General features: G+C 50.0%; 9 protein-coding genes across 9 annotated transcripts, besides 4 other annotated features; 4 read left to right on the plus strand and 5 right to left on the minus strand.

Moving 5' to 3' along the window:
- Positions 1–25: 25 nt before the first annotated feature.
- Positions 26–1,075, plus strand: NFIA_066740 (SDR family NAD(P)-dependent oxidoreductase; the record flags this gene model as incomplete). Its single annotated transcript, XM_001263403.1, has 4 exons — positions 26–191; positions 242–429; positions 490–641; positions 703–1,075. The coding sequence occupies 4 exons, from the start codon at positions 26–28 to the stop codon at positions 1,073–1,075; spliced, it is 879 nt and encodes a 292-aa protein (XP_001263404.1).
- A 1,022-nt stretch (positions 1,076–2,097) lies between these two features.
- On the minus strand, positions 2,098–3,400 carry NFIA_066750 (serine/threonine-protein kinase; the record flags this gene model as incomplete). Its single annotated transcript, XM_001263404.1, has 2 exons — positions 2,098–2,744; positions 2,800–3,400. 2 exons carry the CDS (start codon positions 3,398–3,400, stop codon positions 2,098–2,100), a joined length of 1,248 nt encoding a protein of 415 aa, XP_001263405.1.
- Positions 3,401–4,105: 705 nt separating this feature from the next.
- Positions 4,106–4,159: a microsatellite.
- A 4,152-nt stretch (positions 4,160–8,311) lies between these two features.
- NFIA_066760 (putative serine/threonine protein kinase (Prp4)) lies at positions 8,312–10,858 on the minus strand (the record flags this gene model as incomplete). Its single annotated transcript, XM_001263405.1, has 3 exons — positions 8,312–9,777; positions 9,848–10,077; positions 10,134–10,858. 3 exons carry the CDS (start codon positions 10,856–10,858, stop codon positions 8,312–8,314), a joined length of 2,421 nt encoding a protein of 806 aa, XP_001263406.1.
- A 548-nt stretch (positions 10,859–11,406) lies between these two features.
- Positions 11,407–11,747, plus strand: NFIA_066770 (translation machinery-associated protein 7; the record flags this gene model as incomplete). Its single annotated transcript, XM_001263406.1, has 3 exons — positions 11,407–11,428; positions 11,490–11,579; positions 11,653–11,747. The coding sequence occupies 3 exons, from the start codon at positions 11,407–11,409 to the stop codon at positions 11,745–11,747; spliced, it is 207 nt and encodes a 68-aa protein (XP_001263407.1).
- A 572-nt stretch (positions 11,748–12,319) lies between these two features.
- On the minus strand, positions 12,320–14,071 carry NFIA_066780 (uncharacterized protein; the record flags this gene model as incomplete). The annotated part of the gene is made up of 2 exons (XM_001263407.1): positions 12,320–13,859; positions 13,917–14,071. 2 exons carry the CDS (start codon positions 14,069–14,071, stop codon positions 12,320–12,322), a joined length of 1,695 nt encoding a protein of 564 aa, XP_001263408.1.
- Positions 14,072–14,466: 395 nt separating this feature from the next.
- Positions 14,467–14,502: a microsatellite.
- Positions 14,503–14,823: 321 nt separating this feature from the next.
- Positions 14,824–14,865: a microsatellite.
- Positions 14,836–14,865: a microsatellite.
- A 530-nt stretch (positions 14,866–15,395) lies between these two features.
- Positions 15,396–15,928, plus strand: NFIA_066790 (cytochrome b5-like heme/steroid binding domain-containing protein; the record flags this gene model as incomplete). The annotated part of the gene is made up of 2 exons (XM_001263408.1): positions 15,396–15,632; positions 15,698–15,928. 2 exons carry the CDS (start codon positions 15,396–15,398, stop codon positions 15,926–15,928), a joined length of 468 nt encoding a protein of 155 aa, XP_001263409.1.
- A 476-nt stretch (positions 15,929–16,404) lies between these two features.
- Positions 16,405–18,203, minus strand: ish1 (double-strand break repair enhancer MSC1; the record flags this gene model as incomplete). Its single annotated transcript, XM_001263409.1, has 5 exons — positions 16,405–16,879; positions 16,934–17,725; positions 17,785–17,932; positions 17,991–18,041; positions 18,119–18,203. The coding sequence occupies 5 exons, from the start codon at positions 18,201–18,203 to the stop codon at positions 16,405–16,407; spliced, it is 1,551 nt and encodes a 516-aa protein (XP_001263410.1).
- Positions 18,204–19,175: 972 nt separating this feature from the next.
- NFIA_066810 (PQ-loop repeat-containing protein) lies at positions 19,176–20,197 on the plus strand (the record flags this gene model as incomplete). The annotated part of the gene is made up of 3 exons (XM_001263410.1): positions 19,176–19,243; positions 19,299–19,556; positions 19,618–20,197. The coding sequence occupies 3 exons, from the start codon at positions 19,176–19,178 to the stop codon at positions 20,195–20,197; spliced, it is 906 nt and encodes a 301-aa protein (XP_001263411.1).
- A 425-nt stretch (positions 20,198–20,622) lies between these two features.
- On the minus strand, positions 20,623–21,454 carry NFIA_066820 (nuclear transport factor 2 family protein; the record flags this gene model as incomplete). Its single annotated transcript, XM_001263411.1, has 6 exons — positions 20,623–20,733; positions 20,796–20,897; positions 20,956–21,027; positions 21,104–21,168; positions 21,244–21,261; positions 21,448–21,454. 6 exons carry the CDS (start codon positions 21,452–21,454, stop codon positions 20,623–20,625), a joined length of 375 nt encoding a protein of 124 aa, XP_001263412.1.
- Between the last annotated feature and the right edge of the window lie 244 nt (positions 21,455–21,698).

Here is a 21,698-nt window from a genome sequence, read left to right on the forward strand (position 1 = left end):
AGTAAAGTAGAAATATAAAACCAACATGGCCGCCCGCCTCGCCCAAGTCAACGCCCACCTCAACTACCCAGCCGGCCTCCTCGCAGGCAAAGTCGCCATCATCACCGGCTCAGGCCAGGGCATCGGCGCCGAAGCAGCCCGGCTGTTCGCCAACGAAGGCGCAAAGGTCATCATCGCTGATATCGACGCTGGTCTGTGCCATCCCACTGCAACCTGGAGATCAGTAACTAACACCCCACAGAAAAAGCCACCACAGTCGCCAACGCCATCAACGCCGCTGGCGCAGGACGCGCCCTCGCCGTCGTAGGCGATATCCTCGACGACGCTTATATCAAGGATCTTGTCTCCAAGGCGGCCGAGTTCGGGAACGGGAAGATTCATATCCTCGTGAATAATGCGGGGTTTACCTGGGATGGGGTGATTCATAAGGTTTGTTTGCGATCTCCCTCTTGCGCTTTCGCTTTCGAGCTAGTAGTTGATGGTTAGTAGATAACCGACAAACAATGGGACACGATGCTTGCGGTGCACAACACGGCGCCGTTCAAGCTGATTCGGGCCGCGGCGCCGTATTTCCGGGTCAAGGACGGGGCGGACCGGGTGATTATCAATATTAGTTCTACGAGTGGGATTCATGGGAATGCGTACGTCTACATCTCCCCACCTCTATTTTTGGTATAGTGTGCTGATTGGTGCTGGGTGCAGAGGACAAGCCAACTACGCGCTTGCCAAAGCCGGGCTGGTGGGACTGACCAAGACCATCACGAAAGAATGGGGTCCTGCGTACGGGGTGCGGGCCAACACGATTGCGTTTGGGTTTGTCAAGACGCGGTTGACGGCTGCGAAGGAGGAGGGCGCGTTCATCACCACGCCGGACGGGACCAAGGTTGCGCTGGGGATCCCCGGGAAGCAGCTGGCTGGGCGCAAGGGGGACGAGAAGCAGGCGTATCCGGATATTCCGCTGGGGCGGCCGGCGAGTCCCGAGGAGGCGGCCAGGGCGATTCTGGGGGTTTGCAGTCCTTACTTCTCGTATGTGAGTGGGGAGACGATCCGGGTGACGGGAGGTCGTAATACGTGATCAGATGGTACAGGTATATATACAGTGTGATATCAAATCATATAGTTATATGTCCAGACCGCTTAGTGAGTTAGCCATGCTGCAGTTCATGAGCGTCTTGACGTGGCAGACGCAGGAAATAGAGACAACACCAATCTGCTGGGTCTGGTTCCACGTCAGCCTATGTGTGCACAACAGTCACTTGATCGGCACGATGTGCTGACGGGCTGACGGGCTGACAGGCACACTGGCCATAGCCTAGCTGATGAGTGGCTTCGGCACGCCAGATGTGGAGCGCAGAACGTAGGATGTATACAGAAGTGAGAAGTGGACAGAAAGTCGTTGTCAAAGTCTATTGTATAGGTGTATTGATTCCAAAATGGACGAGCCTGATCGGCTAATGAACCTTGCACAATCTTACACACACGTAAGAATCAGAACTTATCCTCCAGTCCAGCGGAGACATATCTCCAAACCTCGCAAGTTGCTCTAACCAAGCAAATAAAACAGATCACTGTTTCCTCCCAATGCTTCCGTGGTATATCCATGCCACTGCCGTCGTCCATATTAGACTCCCATGGCAAAAATGAACAAGGTAAAAATCAGACAGGCAATGCTTCTCTGACCCGGGGTATTTCTTTTCTTTCAGAAAATGCTCTTCAAGCCCAACACCACAACACCAAAACAGTCACATGAAACACAGAATCCGACCAGATATCAAATAACCCAAAGATCCACCCGTAAATAGTAACATATTAGTAAGACAAAACAGTGTGCAGAGAAGGGATCCCGGAACTCAACGGATCCTATGCTGACTGGCGGTTAACCAGATAATCCAGGCAGAGGTTACCCAGGAGTCCAGGGGAAAATGATCCAAGATTAAGGTGTATGTCCAAAAAAGGGGGAATGATGCAAAAAGAAGCCGAATGAAAACTGGGGCCGTATAAATGTTGTGGAAATCCAGTTCCTGATGTTGAATAGATGGCGTAAATCGTTAAGTTTGCATTAATTCGGCTGTATCCACGTTCGTCCGCCGTCATGCCTTAGCAGACGCATAGTGCCTGAAGGTTTGGCTGGTGGACAACGATGGCCTCCGAGATGTCCTTGCATGTCAGGGAGTCCATAGAAAGGTCGCCCTGACAATCCGTCTCCGGCTCATACTCGACGGAAGACATCGATGGAACGCTGTCCATATCGGTAAATACTTCCGTGTAGCAAGAGCTATCGGACGCAGCAGACTCGGAGTAATTCGAGTAGTGAGACGAGTCCGACGAGGATGTCGATGACTGCGTGTTGAATGTATGCACAGGGACAGACACAGGGACCTGTGGCCCACTGATGACGTCGTAAGGCAAGGGTCCATGGGGAGCAACCCAGGGGGTCACTGGGTTGAGAGTGAATTGAGGGCAATCCAGGATCAACTGGCGAAGCTCCGGGATGGTAATTCTCTTAGCAGGGTCACACTCGAAAATGCGGCTCAAGATGCAAACCAGGTCATCTGACAAGGGCAGAATGGACTTGAGGAAGTAAGGATCCTTGAGATAGGCCCGGAATGTGGAGTCCTCGATCGAGGCACGTTTCCATGGGTTGCGCCCGCAAGTGAGGTTAACCAGAATCACCCCCAGGCTCCACACATCATTGGGGGCCGACGCATAGCAAGACAATGGTCGGGGATTCGGTTGCTGGCATTCTTCAGATATTAAGTCAGCCGAATGAACGCAACAAGAAGAGGGCAAGTAAATTACCTGGAGACATGTAGAATGTGGAACCGCAACCGAAGTCCGAAGTGAAATAATCCGTGGTAGCAAGGCCAAAGTCGGCCAGTTTGACCGTCAGGCCCTGATCGGTCACCAAGATGTTCTCCGGCTTGAGGTCCCGGTGGTAGATTCCTAAGGAGTGGCAATACTGGACGGCATCCAGGATCTGGAGAAAGACGCGTTTGACCAAGGGATCGTTGCCCACAAAGTTGCCCTTTTCGGTGATGCTGGAGAACAGATCACCCTCGGGGCAGAATTCGATGACCACATAGGTACAGTCGACGGAATCCATTATACGAACCAGGGAAACCACATTGGGATGTTGGCTAGCCAAATGGTGGAGCTTGATTTCGCGCTGCTGGAACTTGAGCTGCCGGGCATCAAGTCCGACCTTGTTCAGTGCTTTGACGGCATACACCACATTGGTGTGGATGTCGACGGCGGTGTAGACCACGCCGTACGCACCAACTCCAAGAATGCTTGTCAGTTCCAGCCGGTTGGCTAGAAGATATCCCAGGCGGTCTTCCGGAGCATAAACACGGGTGGTGGGAGGAGAAGGCGGAGGAGTTGGAAGCATGGGGGGATACATGCCGAAGGGATTTGGGGAGAGCATTAAGGGCAGATGTGATATAGAGGGGGGAAAGACTGGAAAGGATGCACAGGGATATGCAGCCTTCCAGCAAGGTAAGAATGAATTGTAGTGGATAGTCCGACTGATGGGAGATTCCTTTAAATGGCAAGATCCAAATCCAAACGGCCTGGTGGTAGCGGTGATATCCAAAAGGGAGAGTCGTTCAAGGGACAAGGGATATTTATTTTCGACTCAGGTATCCATTGGAAGAAGCAGGATGGTTCCAAGTCTAGTCCAAAATCCTAGGGAATGGCCTGTAGAGGAAGATGTTGTTGTTGGTGGTGGCTTGTTGTAGCAGTAGTAAACAGGTGTTGGTTGTATGATTGTTGATGTTGCACTGCCTGATGGAAGATGCGGCGTCCTGAACCCACACGGAGATTGGGGGTCCGATGATGTTGGGGGTTGTGGAAGAGATGGTGGAAGATTATATCAATGGTCGACTGTTTTAAGGAAGAGAGCTGTCTTGAGAAGAGAAGAAGATATATCCAAAATAATATAACAAAAAGACAGAAGGAAAAGGAATACAGCAGAAAGAGCCCACGCAAACCAGACGACGAAATGGAGACGATGATGATGAAGGGAAGTACGGAGTAAGTATAAGGGGAAGAGGGGATATGATTTATGATGATCAGAGAAGGCGATAGGGGACGGCGGAGAGGCGAAAATAATAATATTAATGGGAAAAAGGAAAAAGTAATAATAATGATCAATAATAATGCACTAGCAAAGAGTAGGTAGCGCTAAACGGGTGGAAATAACAACTATAGAGTGGACAAGGCTCAGGCTCAGGCTACGAAGTACAAGCTACAGGGCCTCGTGGCCTGGACAAATGTTATGGGGGTCAATAGTCGGTTGGTTAGTCACAGATAAAAAGTGGCCACCCATCCTTCCCCCCTAAGAGAAATGGAATCTTCGATCCAACAGCCAAAGCCCACCCGTGGACCGTAACCAAACACCGCCGCTAAGTTTAGATAACAACTAATAATAATCCTAGATAGTCGCAGGCGACGTGTTAGCTGGAGCAAATACGACAGGAAGAAAAGGCAAAATAAATCAACCAACGTAATGGGGCAGTTACATTAAGCGCAGGGCAAATAACGAGCGCGGATTGGAAGGGGTGACTGGAGCTGTGGGATTTGCCCCCACCACACTAAATATGTATGATGCTTACACTAGGCGGTTTAGGGTCCAGCTTCAAGAAGGCAAGGAAGGGGGTGGGAGCAATCAGGGAGCAATCAACTGTCTTCGAATCTTGGTGCTGAGTATGGAGTCGGTTGGTAGTCTAAACAGGTAACTATCAGCCTGAGTCCGGCACTGGGACCAACCAGTCCGCGTCTCTCCTTTTGACACCAACAGAAGGCAAATCTGGTTCATGGAATCGTCCAGCCGAAAAGGACTGTCGCTGCTTATCCCCAGTTCAACTCTTGAGTCAGTCCCAACGGCTACGTAGGTGAATTAGACTAGTAGTACTTCCAAGTTTCAAGATCTCGGTTCTGAAGCACAAGTGCTACGAAACAATTGCTAGGGAGGCAAATAATTGTGTCTCAGATGTGCACAAGTGCGTGGAGAGATCCAGAGATCAGCTCCAAACGATGATGTCCTCTAAAGCGTCACAAGGTCATAACTGATTCCTCTGCCATATCGGTTACCTCCTATTAGGCTAGTAGCTGAGTACCTAGGTTGCGAGATGGCTGCACCTATCAAGTCCGACAGTTCTCCCATGATAGGCCGAGATCAGAGAGGCTAGCCTCCGTCTGGATCCGAATGATGGCAACAACACCGGTTGCCGTGGCTGTACAAACTCCAGAACCACAGGAAGGACTCGATCCGCAGATCCTTTTGATTATTTGCTGTTTGGTCTGGGAAATCCTGATGGAGGCGGTGAACGGTGTGACAGGTACACCTACCTACTGTGTAAGCTATGCAGATAGTCCCACCCCATACCTGCAGTGGCGCAGTCTCGTCATTGGCTGAATGCGGAACCCCATGGATGATGCATCCGCGCTGGGTGTTATGATTGGAGTATCTTCCGGCAGGATAGCGATGGTACTAATGGACCGCCCTGTTGTCTTGTCTGTTTTTGCAAGTCATACGCAGGAGTATTCCTTAGGCGCTGAGAACAGAGCCTTGGCGATTGTCTCAAGGATTAAGCCTCAGGGATTAATGGTAATCTCCTTGCCCTGGAGTCTGGAGTTTCGAATAGGAGAATATTCATAAGGTGAGAATGGGGTCGACCCACTCTTTCATTCATGACGATGAAGATAGCCTTATTTGATGATCCTGCTGCAGCCTCGTTGGGTATGAGATACTCTTTTTGTGACTATACATCAGCTTGGATGTACTACTCGAGTACTACGGTGTACAAACTTGCGGTGTTTGCCAGCTCAATTCCCCACAGTCACGGTCGAGATCGAAGACTGGACTCTGTTGAGCAGGTCTAGAGTCACTTAAGAGTCACTCACAAGTTGCCAGTCAATCAAGATGGAAACTAGCGGAGTGAGAAAGAGGAGATACCAAATCAATACCCCCAAACAAAACAAGTCAGATCCAGCCACTGGGGCCGTCCATAATCATCACTCCCAAGCCAAGCTGGCCTGTCCTCCTCCCCGGCAGGGATCCTCCATACTCGGATATGATATGCACTCACAATAACAGGACAATTACACAATTATCTGGTTGAAACTCGTGGTGGCCAATTCTGAAGTCATTGAAGGACAGATACAGTAGGTAGTGGAATGATGATGTACGGACCACCTACCTCATGGACTAGACAAGGTATCAATCAACCTTCCACACCGCACACACCGTCTTTTCCCGTCCCGATCAACGACAAAGAAAGTCTAAAGACCCCAGCATACTGAAACCTTGTCCCTCCTGGTTGAGATGGATCTGGTTCAAGTGGCACAGAGCACCAGTTACTGTAGGTAGATACGGGAGGAAGGTAAGGTAATGGGAAAGTGAGGCAATCATGGAGGGCCGCCTTGACCAATGATTAGCCCAGTTCGTCCGCAATGAAAACGCCCAACCCCAGCGAATGACGGCCAGCAGAGTCGATGATTGGCTCCTTTGTTTGCACGTTTGCTGTCTGAGAGTTTACTGGTGGAGACGCCCAGATCGGAGGAGTGGAGCACATTGGCTGTGCTATGCTACTGTCCGAGTCTGGGTCCACCTGGTCGCATAACTTGTCAAAGCAAGGCGTCCATTCCGTGTCTGACAGTCTGCACGGAATATGGGAAGGATCAAGCTGCTGTACTTGAGTCCAGGCTCCGTAGTATTAAACCAGCTGGTGCACAATGGCCCCCTCATTGGAACCAGGGGACATAACAGCGCCGCAAAAAGGAAGGGTCATAGGAGCACCATCCTTTGTGCGGCGTAGGCGTGTTGTTGGTTGCTGGGAGCTTAGTCTTACCTGGCAATCGATGTAGGCTCGTGTGACAGGTCAGCAGCATCTGGCGTTGCAACGGCTTACCACTTTGTGACTCTATGTAGGAACTGGTTTCCCTGGTTTCGCTGGTTTCCATTGGCTATCAGGGTATCATTCAGCATACTATTAGTTACATCTGTTGGAGCATTCTCTCAACTACATATCCAGGTGGCAGACCTGCCAATGGATCAGTCCACAAGCATGCTATTTTGTGGACTTGAATGGAAAGGGATATTAAGAAATGATGCAAGACTATCTCCATAAGTAGAAGAAGAGATGAGGGGTGGAGTGAAACGAAGTTACCCTGTTTGATATAATGATGGGAAAAGATCTCTACTACTATTGGCATTAACAGCTGTCTCTATACAGCCAGACAATCTGATACATAATCAAGATCAGCTATTCCAGCCACCATCCTATCAGTACAGAGTAACAATGTACCCCAGACGATCATGCACCACACTCTACTCTGGACATGCATACTTGTCTCATAGGTACCCTGTGCGGTGTCTGACCTGTAGATCTAGAGAGACCTAAGTACATGCCGAGCAGTCCATTCCTCAGAGATCCTCAAGACAACACCACCAAACCAGCAGCAAGGGCTAGATAGAATATCACCAGTCCTCATTCTGTCTATCTGATCATTTTCATACTCGCAATATTCATCATCCCCGCAAACCCACTGCATCCATCCATCTGCTAGGGTATGTACTGAGGTACTCTAAATATATTTATTCTCCGCACCGTATACTTGTGGTTTGCTGAGTATATACCTTCTTCGCCTCCACTGTAACGGCCAGCAAACGTCACTGCCTATTGCCTTTTCTGGAATTCTGACTCACTTCATCAACTAACTACTGCCCAGTAGAGATGGTACAAGATACACATGTCGCGTGGATCAATCCTTCGATTGTCTTGGTGTCTGATGTGATGGCCGTTGTTTGCCACCGCCCCCAATATCAATATTGTTTCAATGTCATCATCGTTCCTCCGATGCCTCACCAAATCGGGTGGAATTCATCTTGCCCTCGCCCTCGTCCGTCCTGGGCAGCGACAGGTAGGTATGCCCCGTGGTTTGCCATTGCCAGTCCATCCTATCCTCATGATCTACATATTTCCTCGAGTTCGGTGGCCAAATGTATTGGCAATCAGTGGCAATGGGCATAGTCCATGGTGCTGCCTGATCGTCGTCTAGGGTTGAGCTCCCGCCCCTATTCCCCCCTATTGCCGCCTCGTAAGTCGTAACGGCTATCGAACCTACTCTGTAGAAGGATCGTTCGATCATACTCCTCTCATTCGATGATCAGGATGATCGGGATATTACATTCAATGGGCATGCCTGAATAAAAGCCTACTGACGCCAAATTCTGCCAGAAAGACCAAGTAGTATATACAATCACGTAATAGTATGCCACAGTTGTGACACCCCAACGCCTCTCAGAGGCCTATGCCTTGGGCCGCGCAATGAACGGATGCCTCAACGCTTCAGCCGGTGTGCACCGCTTCTCCGGATTGAGACTCAGGCAGCGTTCTAACAGATCCACAAATAGCGCCAGTTCCTTTGCCTCGCTATCCGTCATTCCTTTGGCGTTTTTGCCCATCAACCTGGCCCTGAGGTCACGCGTGGGTTTCTTGAAGTCGAGGACTTTCGTAACCAGACGTCCTGTAATCTTGTCCTCTTCCGTGCTGTGGAAATTGAGCATATCATCAAAGTGCTGGTGGGTCAAAGTCCCTTTCCGGAGAAGTTTGGGGGGGTATTTGCCACGACATTCCATGATTGAGCGTAACATCTGGTTGTTATTTCGCCCGGTGAACAAGATCTTGCCTGTGTACAGTTCAAAGAGCGTACACCCGATCGACCAAACATCAATTGCATGGTCGTACGGGATCCCAAGGATGATTTCTGGGGCACGATAGAATCGACTGACCAGATACGGCGTGATCTCGTTCTCCGTAGCCGGTGAAGCCGATCCCAGGTCACACACTTTGAGCACGTTACGCTGCTCATTCACGAGCAGGTTGTCGGGCTTCAAGTCAGCATGAAGGATATTGCACTTTCGAAGCAGACTGAGTCCAAGGAAGATCTGCTGTGCATACGCTCGAATGGCGCGTAGGTTCAAGCCCACATCCCGTCCGAATTTCTTCAAGACCTCTCGTAGGTTCATGCTTAGATTCTCAAAGACCATGCACAGATGGCCCTTGTGGTCGAAATGTCGCTCAAAACGGATGACGTGCTTCTTATCCTCCGGGTCGGCCTCGCGAAGCTGCTCCAAGATGCCAATTTCTTTCAATCCTGCTTTCCTCATGGTGTCGTTCTGTCGGATGATCTTGATCGCTACAAGGCCGCCGGTTTTGGCGTCTGTTGCGCGAACCACGGATGAAAACATTCCCTTGCCCAAATTCTGCTGGACATGATATCGTCCATTGATCAACTCACCCAGCCGGACATTATAGTACCCTTCTGGATCGTCCCAGTTATCCATCATGCTGATGTCGAGCTCTTGCGGCTGAGGCACCGGCACGGCCGAGGCATGTGTAGGTTGCGTAGTTTCCTCCTTATCTTCCGCGAACATGTCATCGTCGTCCTCTGCGAACATATCATAAGGATCTTTCGTCTTGACTTCGGATTGCTGGGTTTGGGGGGCATCTGGCATCAGAACATCCTGCTTGGCGGTCTGCGTTTCGTCGTAGCGAGCCGAAGACATGTCTCCATTGGAGTCTCCTGCGTCATGCTTCTGTCTTTCTGCTTTCATGTCAATGGTCGGATCGTAATCCGCCGCAGATGGCTCATCTTTATCTGCACCGTCCGTAGGTGCATCGTGATTAGCTATATCAGCATCATTTCCAAACTCTGGGAAAGAATCACCGGCGCTATCGTTGGGCGCTTCGGAAGCCGACGGTTGTGGAGAGACTATTGACAAAGCAGAATTAGTTCAACAACCTTCAAACTATTCCATGAGAGTAGGGAGAGAAAAACCCACCTGAAGCAGCATTACTGGATCGCATCGCATCCAAGCTCGGAGTTGGCGTAGATGAATCAGTATCAGCACCAATATGTGCTTGCAGACGCAGAGGCGTTGCTTGACCTCTATACTTTGCCTTGATAGCTTCGCGTCGTTTGCGGCGAGCTTCTAACCGAGCTGCCTCATCGAGCGTTTCAGCAGGTTCTCCTGCAGTGTCTTGACTTTCTTGCACTGGGGGCCCAGTTGCACTAAAGTCCGAGTCAGCGATGCATGAATCTCAAAAAAAGGTACAGGGCGACTATACCTGTCTTCAACGCGTGAGGAAGGATGAGAAGGAACCTGCAGCACCTGATTCTTTCGAACTTCAGCATCTTGTCTAGAATCTTGAGCGACTACCGGAGGGTTCCCTCGCTCGCTCACTAACTGTTCAGTAGATGACCTTCGTCTTTCAGTATCGCGGGATGCCACGCTGCCCTCTCTATGAGAATCCCATTCGTCGCCCGAGTACTGTTTGGGTTTTCGTATTTCCCGGTAGGGTGATCGGCTTCGCGTCCGAGGTCGCTTATCCCCACGTCGATCATAGTCGTCCGTGTACCGGAGACCACCACCGTAATAATCGTCTTGGTCATAATCGTGGTAAGGTCTAGAGCGCACATGGGAAGCAGGGCCTCGATTATAATGTCTGTCATCGTTATGCCTGGGACCTCCCCGTCGAGATGGTTCGTTTCGATAACGCCTCTCGTTATAGTCATCATCGCGTCGACGTTTCTGCCCTCGGTAGTCTCGATAGGGCGAGCGAGAGCGGGATCGCGATCGCGACCAAGTCCTCGTCCTGGACCTCCGTTGGCGTGGCGACCTGCTTACAGATGCTGGAGACCTGAGGGCGGACGATGTACTGACTCTGGTTTGACGGTCAACGCTGGTGCCATTAAGAGGAAGTTGCGACGTAGTTGCCTTCGTCTCTGAACCTGATTCGATGATCTCACCCTCAGAAGGGGTCGATGGAGACCTCGACCTACGTGACGCCATTGCTAGAATGGAGCGTGCACGGGATTTTCAAACTTTGAAAGGGCCTGAGAATTTAATCGTGGCTTTCACGCGCAGCTTCAGAGAGAAGAGAGGAACAGAACTCCGGTTAGCAAAGTTACTCCAGACAATCAGTTAATGGAGAGAGTGTATTGAGAAAGTCCAACCGGCTAGTGATGCCACGGCCTTTGCCAACTTGACTACCGTTTCGCACGAAGCATGTGCCTTTTAACAAATCTCGCGTCAAGAGCACTCAGAGTCCTAAAATTCAAGCTGAACGAAATGAGAAGTTTAACAGCCTTTAAGGATGAAAAAAGAACTGAAGAGATAACAAGAGAGACTGAGACAGGACATGACGGAGAAGTCTCAGTTGCCCCTTGGCTGTCTTGCTCGGGCGCTAGTGCCACCCCGCCCGCTGATAAGCATCTTTTTCCTCTCTTTTTTCTTAATTTTTTTTATCTGCCCATTTCCCCACGTCGCAGCCATCTCCGTCTTTCATCTCGTTCTAGCGACTATTTTCATCTGTTTCTCCTTCTAAGACTTTCTACACAATGGGTGGTGCAAGCAGAGAAGGTATGTCGTCTCCCTCCCGTGGATAGTGCGATACAGTCAACTAACTCATTTTATTTACCAGGCGGCAAGGCCAAACCTTTGAAGTCCGCCAAGAAGGAGAAGAAGGACCTCGATGAGGATGATCTCGCCTTTAAGGAGAGACAGAGAGCCGGTACGTTGTCCTCTTGTGTTCGCTGATGCAAACTGGCCCGGCGCATTTGCTAACTGCTGTTGATGGACAATAGAGGCCAAGGCGAAGAAGGAATTGTTGGAGAAGGCGAAAGGCAAAGGCCCGCTGAACACTGGCCAGCAGGGTATCAAGAAATCCGGAAAGAAATAAACTGTCTTTCAAATGATCTGCGAATCATCGTTATGATATACAACGAGCCATGATGATATACGACCGCACCTGTGGCGCGCATCCATGTTGGCATTGATTATGCAACTTTTATTACCCGAGCATATTCACTACTTGAGAGATAACCATTTCAAAAATCAAGGCATGTCCATAATAGTCAAAGAAGCGCGCATCATTTGCTTTAATCAGCAGAACGTATGCCGATCCATAGCGCGCAGGCAGAATACGACACCTGAACTTCGAGATCAGAAATTCTTATTACTACGGAATGGGTATCACTGGCGCCCCCTCTGAATAATTGCAGGATAAATCCGAATGATCTGCCAGCAGTGTAACAGTAACGCGAAGAGCGTATCTCCCGACTTGAGTCGCGCCAATAAAAAGGGTATTCGCAGAACGGAAAGGGGTATGGCTCAACCAACACACATTCAGAGGCGGTGTACTGGAAATCAAAAGGAACATAAATCAGACAAGGCGACACTTTACCAACGAAAGTCAAATCATAACAGTCGCAAGCAGAAATTTGAACCCGAAATTGACTGAAAGAAAGGCTTTCAGCTGGTCACCCGCTTTACCCATAAGCCGCTGTCTCCACCATACAAGTCTTGCTCGTCGCGTTTCTTCCAAAGTCTGAATAGTTTCATCCCAATCTCATGCTCCTCTCTCTTGATATCGGCTAATTCGTTGTTGAGACTGGTGACAGTCTTCTTGACCTCGTCGCGGGCAGCTATGTCGTAAGCGATGGAGCTAGGCTGGATGACCTGGGTCAGTTCGTGAATAATTGTGTTAATGTTTGCCCTACGCCGTGCAAGGGTGTCCCTCCTTGCTTCCAGCATCTCAATGCGGTTTTGAGCTTGTTGTTCTGGTGGACATGGGGGGAGGTCTTTGCCATTGTCAGCCTGGGACGGGGTTGGCTTCCTGGTTGGCTTCTTCCCCGGAGCCATGGCACTGGGGATGGGTCTTTTGCGGGACATGATTGAGGGTGCGTTCTCTGTAGACTGGGAAGCCGCATCGACGCTCTCACGACGACTGGGTGTAGGGCTATCGCTCTCCGTCGTGGCGCAGGTGGTTGCACTGAAGCGACTGACGGGTGCATGAGCCTGGTCTCCGGTGGACAGCTTCAACTCAGCGAGGGTGGCTTCCAGAGTGGACCCTGGAATTTCAATACGGGGTGGAACATCGCTAGTCGCACTGATGGATGTTATCGGTTTCTTCGCAATTGATGGTTGCTGGCGACTTTTGCTAGGCTGGCGTCTGTCCGGTCCCAGGGTATTATCTGCGCCTCCAGTAATTGTTGTGACTACCGACGGGGCGAAACCGAGGTATGAATAGTCTGGAGAAGCACGGTCGCTTTCTTTTGATCGATTATTGTGATCGTTATTCTTTGATTGATGGACACGTGATGACGATCTCTCCCGTGGCTTCTCCTGGATCGGATTTATCATCGCAGATCGCCCACTCGGACCCTTCCAAGGTTCACGCACTGCTAGAGAAAAAGGATTATCATTTTTTGACGGTGACCGTTGCCGGCCCTCTGTGTTCTGTTCTTTTGAATGACCGGGGCCCTTGATCCATCTAGAAGCGTTGCTTGATCCCGTGTGTTGTGATCCGAAGGAGATATCTGTGGAAAGGTTGGGTGCGAATTTATCTGAGTGGCTTGTGGTTGGTGCATCGGAAAAACCATCCCATCGCGCTGTGCGATTCTGACCTGAGAGACCTTGCGTCGACGGTCTGTTGTCAGGTTGCGCAGAGCGCGCCCGCTTACGTGGGATTGGCAAATGGCTTGCGAGCTTCGTGATGTTGTGTTCTCCGTTGGACGTCTGATTTGACTCAAACTCGAGAGAAGAGACACGTGAGCTACCTCGACTGTGATATGTGCGACCAATAGACATAGGCGAGTCCGGAGGTGAAATCTCTACGCTCAGAATTTCTGAGGCAGTTTCAGGGTCTTGATAAAACCTGCCATCGTTCTGATGGTCCCAGGTGACTGAGCGCTGGCGACTGTGGTCGAACGTGTCCCGAGAATAAATGGACGAAGTAACACGATGACCTGAGTCGGATCTATTCGCAGAAAAGGTCGAGTCTGAAGAATACCTATGATTGTCAGCAGACGCTCCACCAACCTGACAGCCACTTGCAATTAACACTTACTGTGGTACGAATGGTAGGCCTTTGGGCAGTTTTTCGGCCGTTCGAGCACCGGAACCCGAAGACTGGCACACGTTATCAACTGAAGATTCCTTGACTAGCTCTGGGGTCACAATTACCGGTTTCCGCGAGCGATGAAATGACACCTTTCCCCACATTTTGATCGAAGTTTGAAGTATTCTGATTGATAGACTGATGATCAGTGTTCTCCCCGAAGTAGGTATGATTCGGGTGATTCGCTTAGGTGAATCAGAGAAAAATGAGAAAGCAGGGTTATTCACTATGACATACCTCTTATCTACAAAGAGCGAGAACAAGGAATGAAGGCAACCAGCTTAGGGAAGGTAATCAGCCTGGTTTGACCGAACATTGACATGCCCGCATGTCACCGAACGAAAAAGGAGTCAATGCAGCTGGAGAGGCTCGAGCAACTCCAATCAAGCTGGCAGAGAATGGAGTGTATCCAAGGAAATGCAAAGGAAGAAAGCAAGGAGTGACACAGTATGGGAGAGCCCAAAAGAAAGACTGAGGGTGTGATCAGTCAAACCAATAAAAGGAAAGGATAGAAAGATAGAAAGAAAGAAAGAAACCGGACAACAACGTGCTGCTGAGCACTGCCAACAGAACCCCTCCGCAGATGATGAAAGCAAGTAATGAATGAATCAATCAAAACGACAAGAAGATGGAAAGAAGAAGTTGGTGGCAGAGTGAGCATGACAGCACTGAGCACATGCTCTCTGTCGGCACTAAAGTAAGATGACACTGTTTCAGAATTCCGTTGTAGTTTAGTCTAACTTGGCTGTGAGCCTGTGACCGTAATACTCCGTAGTTAATTTTGATGTGGTTATTATTAGGACAATCTTGGCTCTAAGCCTAAGGGAGTAGAACCCAAGGAGGAATATAGGACAGAAGTAACTCCATAATTCAGGAGTAACTCTATTCAGGAGTAACTCGGCTGAGACCCTTATCTTCAAGTCCAAGCTTCGATAGAAGTACATCCTACTATTGAAGTCAAAAATAACTAGCATCTCAATTCTAATGAACTCAGTCTACGGTACTAAAATATCAAAAGTTAAGACTTTGTTTCCTCAAAAGTCAGGCCGCCACAGCCGGGTGGTAGGCCGATACCTTACCGCACTAGGTAATCTCCGCAAAGTAGGTCCACGGTCGGAAGCCGAAGTTGACATCCGTTATGACGGCTTACTCTCGACTTCTGGACTCCATATCATCATCGTCATCATCGTCATCCCGTCTCTACATCGACTAGAGCCGTCTCGGAGTCAACCTAGAACTCAACCAGTTGCTCTCTACAGTCTAAAATGGCTTCAACAGGTATTCCTCCCCGTCGAAGTCTGGATAGAGCCAAATGCTTACCACTTCCCAGGAGACGGTGCGGTTCCCGCATCCGCAGAAGTGTACGTACATCTCTCAGCACCTCTCAAGCCCGAAAATGAACATGTCTGACGTCTCCATCGGTCAAGGATGTCAATCGCGACCCCCATCAACCTCATCCTCCTATCTCTCTTCGCAATCCTGGTCTACATGCAACTCCGCCCCAAGGCGCCCGTCGCCCTCCCGCAAGCTCCCCCACCCGTCGTGTTCCGCACCTTCACACCAACAACCCTCCTCGAGTACAATGGCGAAGGCGATAAACCCGTCTACCTTGCCGTCCGTGGACGAGTCTTCGACGTGACCCCAGGCAAGAACTTCTACGGCCCTGTATGCCTGCGCATTAGACCTTGATATCGCAGGAAGAGTCAACTGACACCTGTTGTCTACTCCAGGGCGGACCATACGAGAACTTTGCCGGCCGCGACGCATCGCGTGGTCTGGCGCACCAGAGCTTCGATGTCGAGATGCTCACTAAGGATCTAAAGGGTCCTCTGGATGACCTCGAAGATCTCAACGAGGAGCAGTTGGAGAACCTCCAGTCCTGGGAGGAGCGGTTCCTGGAGAAGTATCTCGTCGTGGGTAAGTTGGTTGCAGAGGGTGATCCAGAGGCGCCAAAGTCGTGAACGGTATCTATCACTATTGTAGTAACTTTACGAGGGACGTATTCGGCTGCGTATTTATCCTCTGTCTGAGGAGCTACCGCGTCGAACTACCGACAAGACGACACGAAGCCGAGAACAAGTAAAAGAAGCATTTGTATCTCATGATAATGTCTAGAAAGGGATTTCATGGTATGATATACGAAGTATGTTTTGTGGTCAAATCACTTTTCTCCCTTCAGCTGGCAGATGCCACCGTCAAAAAGCAAATGTTTTGTGGGGCCAGAGGTTTGGACTACAGTCTTTCAATAACTTTTCCTTGTTATTAGACTAAACATTGCATGGCAACTGTGACGTTGCAAAAGATTGCCCCAAAGATTATTTCAGAATCATCGTAACTTCCATAAAAACAAGACTAACCTAAGAAAAGCCTCCAGTCCAACCCCGTCCTGCAAACCTCATAAATGAAAGTGAAATACAATCATCATTCGTTAAGAAATCTAGAGCTCCGAGCGGATCTTCTCAGCGCCCTCTGAAGCCTTCGCCTTCGCCTTCTCAGCGGCCTCCTGGCCTTGAGCTCGGCCACTCGAGGCTCCAATCTTCAGCTGGTCCATGACCCACTGGGACCATTCCTGGAGCTTGGAGTAAAGGATTCCCTGTGGGCTAGTGGTTCCGTATCGGAAGTATTGGGCATGGCGTCTGGCTGCGGCGCGGAGCTCGTTGACACTAGAACCCTGGTAGGTGGGAATGCCATAGGAATCAAGGTATGCCTTGAGTTCGGAGTGGGACCAAGTGTCAAAGGTCGTGTCCTTGGCTGCGTCAGTGGCTTGAGCCATGTAGGAAGTGGCAGATGCCATGTTCGCTCCTCCAGCCTTGGAGGCTTTGGCGTATGCTTCCTGAGCCTGTTTGATGAGCTCATCGCGGGTGACGTCTGCGCGGTGAGCAGCCTTGGCGTTCATGGAAGACAGGTATTTCCTATGAGCAGAGTTAGAAAAGTGTGATTTGACACAGACAACGGGGGTTTCTTACTTCAGCTGGTCAGTGTTCCAGGTGTCAAAGGTCCAGGCAGTCCATCCGGTCGCGGCCTTGTGCTTGTTCAGTCTGACCTTGGCAAGAAGCTCGTCGCGCTTGCTCGACTGAGGAACAGGAACTCCGCGTGCGTCCAAGTAGGCCTTGAGACGAGAGTCTGACCATGTCTCAACAGCCGCATCGAATGCATCCTGGGCCTTCAAATGGGCTTGATCAGTTGCGCGGGTGTATTGGTTGCCAGCCTTGGACGTAGCGGCGCCGATCAAGCTTGTTGCCGACACGGAAGCGGTCTTGGAAGCAACGGAGGCCTGGCTCACAAGAGAGGCACGGTGCTTTCTGGCCAAAGCAATAAGCTCATTACGCTTCGAGCCTTGGGGCACCTTGACGTTGTGCTCATCAAGGAACTTCTTCAAATCGGAGTCAGACCAAGCGTTGAACAATGCCTCGCTCAGGCTCGACTGTGCAGCTTCGGCTGATTTGGTGGCGGAAGCCGCAATGCTGCGCGCCTGCAGACTGGCTAGTCTGGCATTGCGACGAACAGACGCGATAAGCTTGTCCCTGGTTGTTGGCTGAGGCACAGGCCAACCACGCTCATCCAGCCACTCCTTCAGATCGGACTCAGTCCAGTGCTCATAAAGCCAGTTACCAGGGTAGTGCGCAGTCTCGCCAACTTTTTTTGCGATGGCCTCGTAGTTTTCACGAGCAGCCTTCAGGAGTACGTCACGCCTGCGAGGTTGAGGAACAGGAACGCCATGGCGATCAAGGAATGCCTTGAGATGGGAGTCTGACCAACTACGGATGCGTTAGCGGAGGTTTGTTGCAATCATACGTCAAAAGTGCAGATTACTCACGTATCAAAAATCCATTCTTTGGCATGATGCCACTGGTCAGCGCCATTCTCGGCTGCATTTCCCAGAGGCTTCTGAACCTTGGAATCCCAATTGCGCTTGACCAAATCTTCGAGATCTTTTCGGTCGGCAGGGGTGGGATAAGGGACGTCTGGATCATCGTTAGCCGCGTGCATGCTTGGGGTATCGATGGAAAAAAAAATGCGAACCATGATCGGAGAGCCATCGTTCCAATTCAGTTTCGTGCCATTTGTTATAAGCTAGAGTGACATGATTAGCACGAGAGCCTGAGAAGGACAACTGAGATTAAGGGGAAATGGATTGCCTCAAAACACACCTGCTTTGCTGAGCCAGTTGAACGCTCCGACCGCCTGTGTGGTCGCGAGGAAGAACACTAGGCTGGAGCCTAGATTAAGTCTCATTGTGGAGGTAGGTTCTTCTCTTCACTCCTATATAATCGCAGATCTTGATCTGTATAGATCCTGGGTGGCGTTATTAATAAAAGAAAGCTCGTTGAAGCTCTAGAGGAGGTATGAATGAAGGGGGTTGTTGCTTACAAGGGGGAGTGACTGCTGGTGTACTTTCTTGAGGAAAAGAAACAATCAAAAAGTCACGTATCTTTGAGGGATACCAAGTACTTAAATGGTGAGAATTTGAGGTTGAAAGAGAAACAGAAAGTGAGCAGATGTTGGCAATATGATGCATTTGAAGGAGATGATAGGCGAGTGACGTAGGTGCTGCTGAGTGGTGGCCGGTTTCCATGCTTCTGAGGTGAGTTTAAGTACTGGCGTCATCGACAGAGCTTCCTTTGTGCTCTAGCCTCAATGAGAAATATCTTATTGTTCTTTCAGTTGGTTTTGCTTTTCAGGACCCGCTTGGTCTGAAGACAACCGGCATCTATGTAAATATACAAAATAAAAATCATGCGGCAGATGCACTCCATAGATACATAGGCACTAAACTAAAACGCCCTACCTAACAGTAATACAGTTAAGCTTGGTACCTTAGGCCGCCCAACTACCTTACTGATTAAGTTAGCGTAGTCTGAAAAGCGGAGACCTCTTGTTATCGGCATCCGTGTTTAGCAGCTGTCAAGGACTCATTACCCTTCATCTACATCAACAGATACTGCTACTATCATGAACTTTTTGCTATTGATCTGAGCAATAAGGGCTTAGGATAATTCTCTAGCTGGCTACCGTATTCCGGGGGAAGTTATCGCCTCTCTTGGATTCCTGACCACGAATTGCCCTCTCGATAGACTTGATTAGCAAGCTTACAGCTCTCCGAAGATAGGCACTGAGACAAGCCTCCTGTTTACTTCACATTCGTCTGAACTACTATATATAGCCTTTATCCCAAGGCTTTGAGCCCGCTGCGCTCGCTCAATAAACATGGACACCCCCGGTCTCGAATGCACCCATCTCACCTCACCAGACTATAAGAACTTCGTCCTGTCTATGTACGATCCTGAAGATGCCGCAATGGCCCCCGTGAACTTCAACTAACGAACACAGTCTGATTATATTTGGAATCCTCCTGTCGTATCTCCCTCAGCACATTCGCATAATCAACCTCAAAAGCTCCTTCGGGATCTCCCCATACTTCGTCCTCCTGGGAACCACATCAGGTACCTCGGCGTTCGCAAATGTTGCAACACAACAACAGAGTTTACAGGATGTGGAATGCTGCAAGAACATCAATGAACTAGCTTGCTTCGGGGGATTACTCGGCATCTTCCAAGTCGGGACACAGTGGCTCTGCTTTGTTACCATGTAAGCTCACCGACTTGTCTGTCCGATAGCAATCAGGTGGTTAATGCAAGATCGTTTACAGCCTACTTCTGTTTGTCATTTACTTCCCCCGAGCCACCTCTCCAACCTCGCCTACGGAGTCAGAATCTTCGGCGAGAAATGGCCCAACATATAGAACAGCCTTGGTCGTCAGCGGTATTTGTATCCTCCACGCCGTAGTGATGTTCATCACCTCTGTCGCAATCGCGGTCAACCGGCCATCCCAGCTTCAGGCATGGTCCAACTTCTCAGGGGTGGTTGCTGCCATCCTGGCTTCGATCCAGTACTTCCCTCAGATCTACACTACGTTGAAGTTGCGGTGTGTGGGTAGTTTGAGCATCCCCATGATGTGTATCCAAACTCCGGGAAGTCTTGTGTGGGCAGGCAGTTTAGCTGCACGACTGGGACCAAAGGGTTGGAGCACATGGGGCGTGCTGATTGTGACAGCATGCTTACAAGGCACGCTCCTGGTCCTGGCCATCTTTTTCGAATATTTTGGGCCCAACAAGCAGCGCAATCATCGCCATGGCAAAGATCTTCCTCCGAACGGTACTGGAGAAGGCCCAGAGGAAAGAGACCATGAGCAGCCGTCTGAGGAGACGCCACTTCTCCAAGGTCAGTGATCTATTAAGCGCAGAATCGACCGAGCTTTCGCATCAGGAACGGGCAATTTTCGACTTGTTTTTGCTTTGGATTTTTTCTAGACTGTATCCAGTTCAGATACTAGACCTTTCCCGAAGCTGCTGAGCAGCTCGGACTGCATTTTGTTGAAACCACGAAGGACAGACTGTATCAGCGAACCAATTTCGTGTCTTTTGACATAGAAGAGTACAAATTTCATCAACTATATTCATTTGACGAAACCAACGATAGAATAAATGCTTTAGGGTGCATGCAACGTTTGGACTGCCGTTCTGCGGCATCCATGAGAAGACATGCGTTAACTTCTCTCGTATTCAATATCGTAATGTGACCATTTCCTTCCCACCACCAGAAGTCTCACCCAGTGCCCCTCTGGCCAACCCACAATCCTTCCACATGAATTCCTTTACGCAGGGTAGATGAGTCGGAACATGTCATTGAAGACATAGTAGCTCTCACCCTCACGAAGAAGCTGGAAAGTCTGAGAGTAGCTCATGGGCTTCTGCTCCTCATCGACCTGTTTTGACATCAGTACCAAAACCGTACAACAGCGAATTAAACGGAAAAAGCCCAACGTACCAGCAGACCACCGGTGACCATGACCATGATGCCGCCCTCCGTGTTCGAAGGCTGAGCATCGAAGGTCGCGATCTGGTGCTGCACCTTCTGGAAGGGAAGAGACTGTCGCAATATTAACCCTCTGCACTATCACCGAGTCTCACAAGGGGAAAAGACGAACCGTCAACTTCTCGACAATGCCGCTGACACCCTGGACCGAGGAGGTTTCGAAGGTAAGCATAGAGTGGTCACGCTATAGTTTGTCGTCGTGGTCAGTTTCCGCAGGATATTCAGTTTCGCAAATGGCGACGGTGATTCGGTAATCATACGTAGAGACTGGCCAACGCCTGACGGTTGGTGTCGAAGGTCTGGTAGTAGAATTGCACGAACTGCTCTGTGGATTGAGAGGGGAGGGGTTAGAATCTCCTGGCCGTGTTTGTGAATCCGGAGCCAACGACAGAATACGTACGAGCAATGTTCTGGAAGTCTAAGCATTATAATAAGTTAGTCCACCTTTTCTTTTAATGTATGCCTTGTGAAGGATGGTGGTCGTGCATGCGACTGGCCTCAAGCGCTGTGGTGGGGTATAGGGAGGAGGGGCAGCAAAACATCAAGCAAAAATATAGCCATCAACAAAGCGATGACATGAATCAGGAATGTCATGGGGACTTACCGGCCATTTTGATGAATATACTCTACTTCAGGGCGGACGAAAGCAAAGAGAGGAATAAGAAAGGGATCTTTGTGAGTCTAAGAAGAGACGGATCGCAAGTTGATATTTGAGTCCGAGAGGGGAGAGGTGTGGGCCCTGAACCGTGAGGCTTGGAGCGTCTTTTTATCACCCGCCGACACATGTTCCTGCCTGAACATCGCATACTATTCCGGCCTGCTCTGCGCCGCTAAATGCTGCCTCCCCGGCCAAGT

The sequence above is a fragment of the Aspergillus fischeri genome, genomic scaffold, assembly GCF_000149645.3.
Source record: "Aspergillus fischeri NRRL 181 1099437636252 genomic scaffold, whole genome shotgun sequence".
NCBI lineage: Eukaryota > Fungi > Ascomycota > Eurotiomycetes > Eurotiales > Aspergillaceae > Aspergillus > Aspergillus fischeri.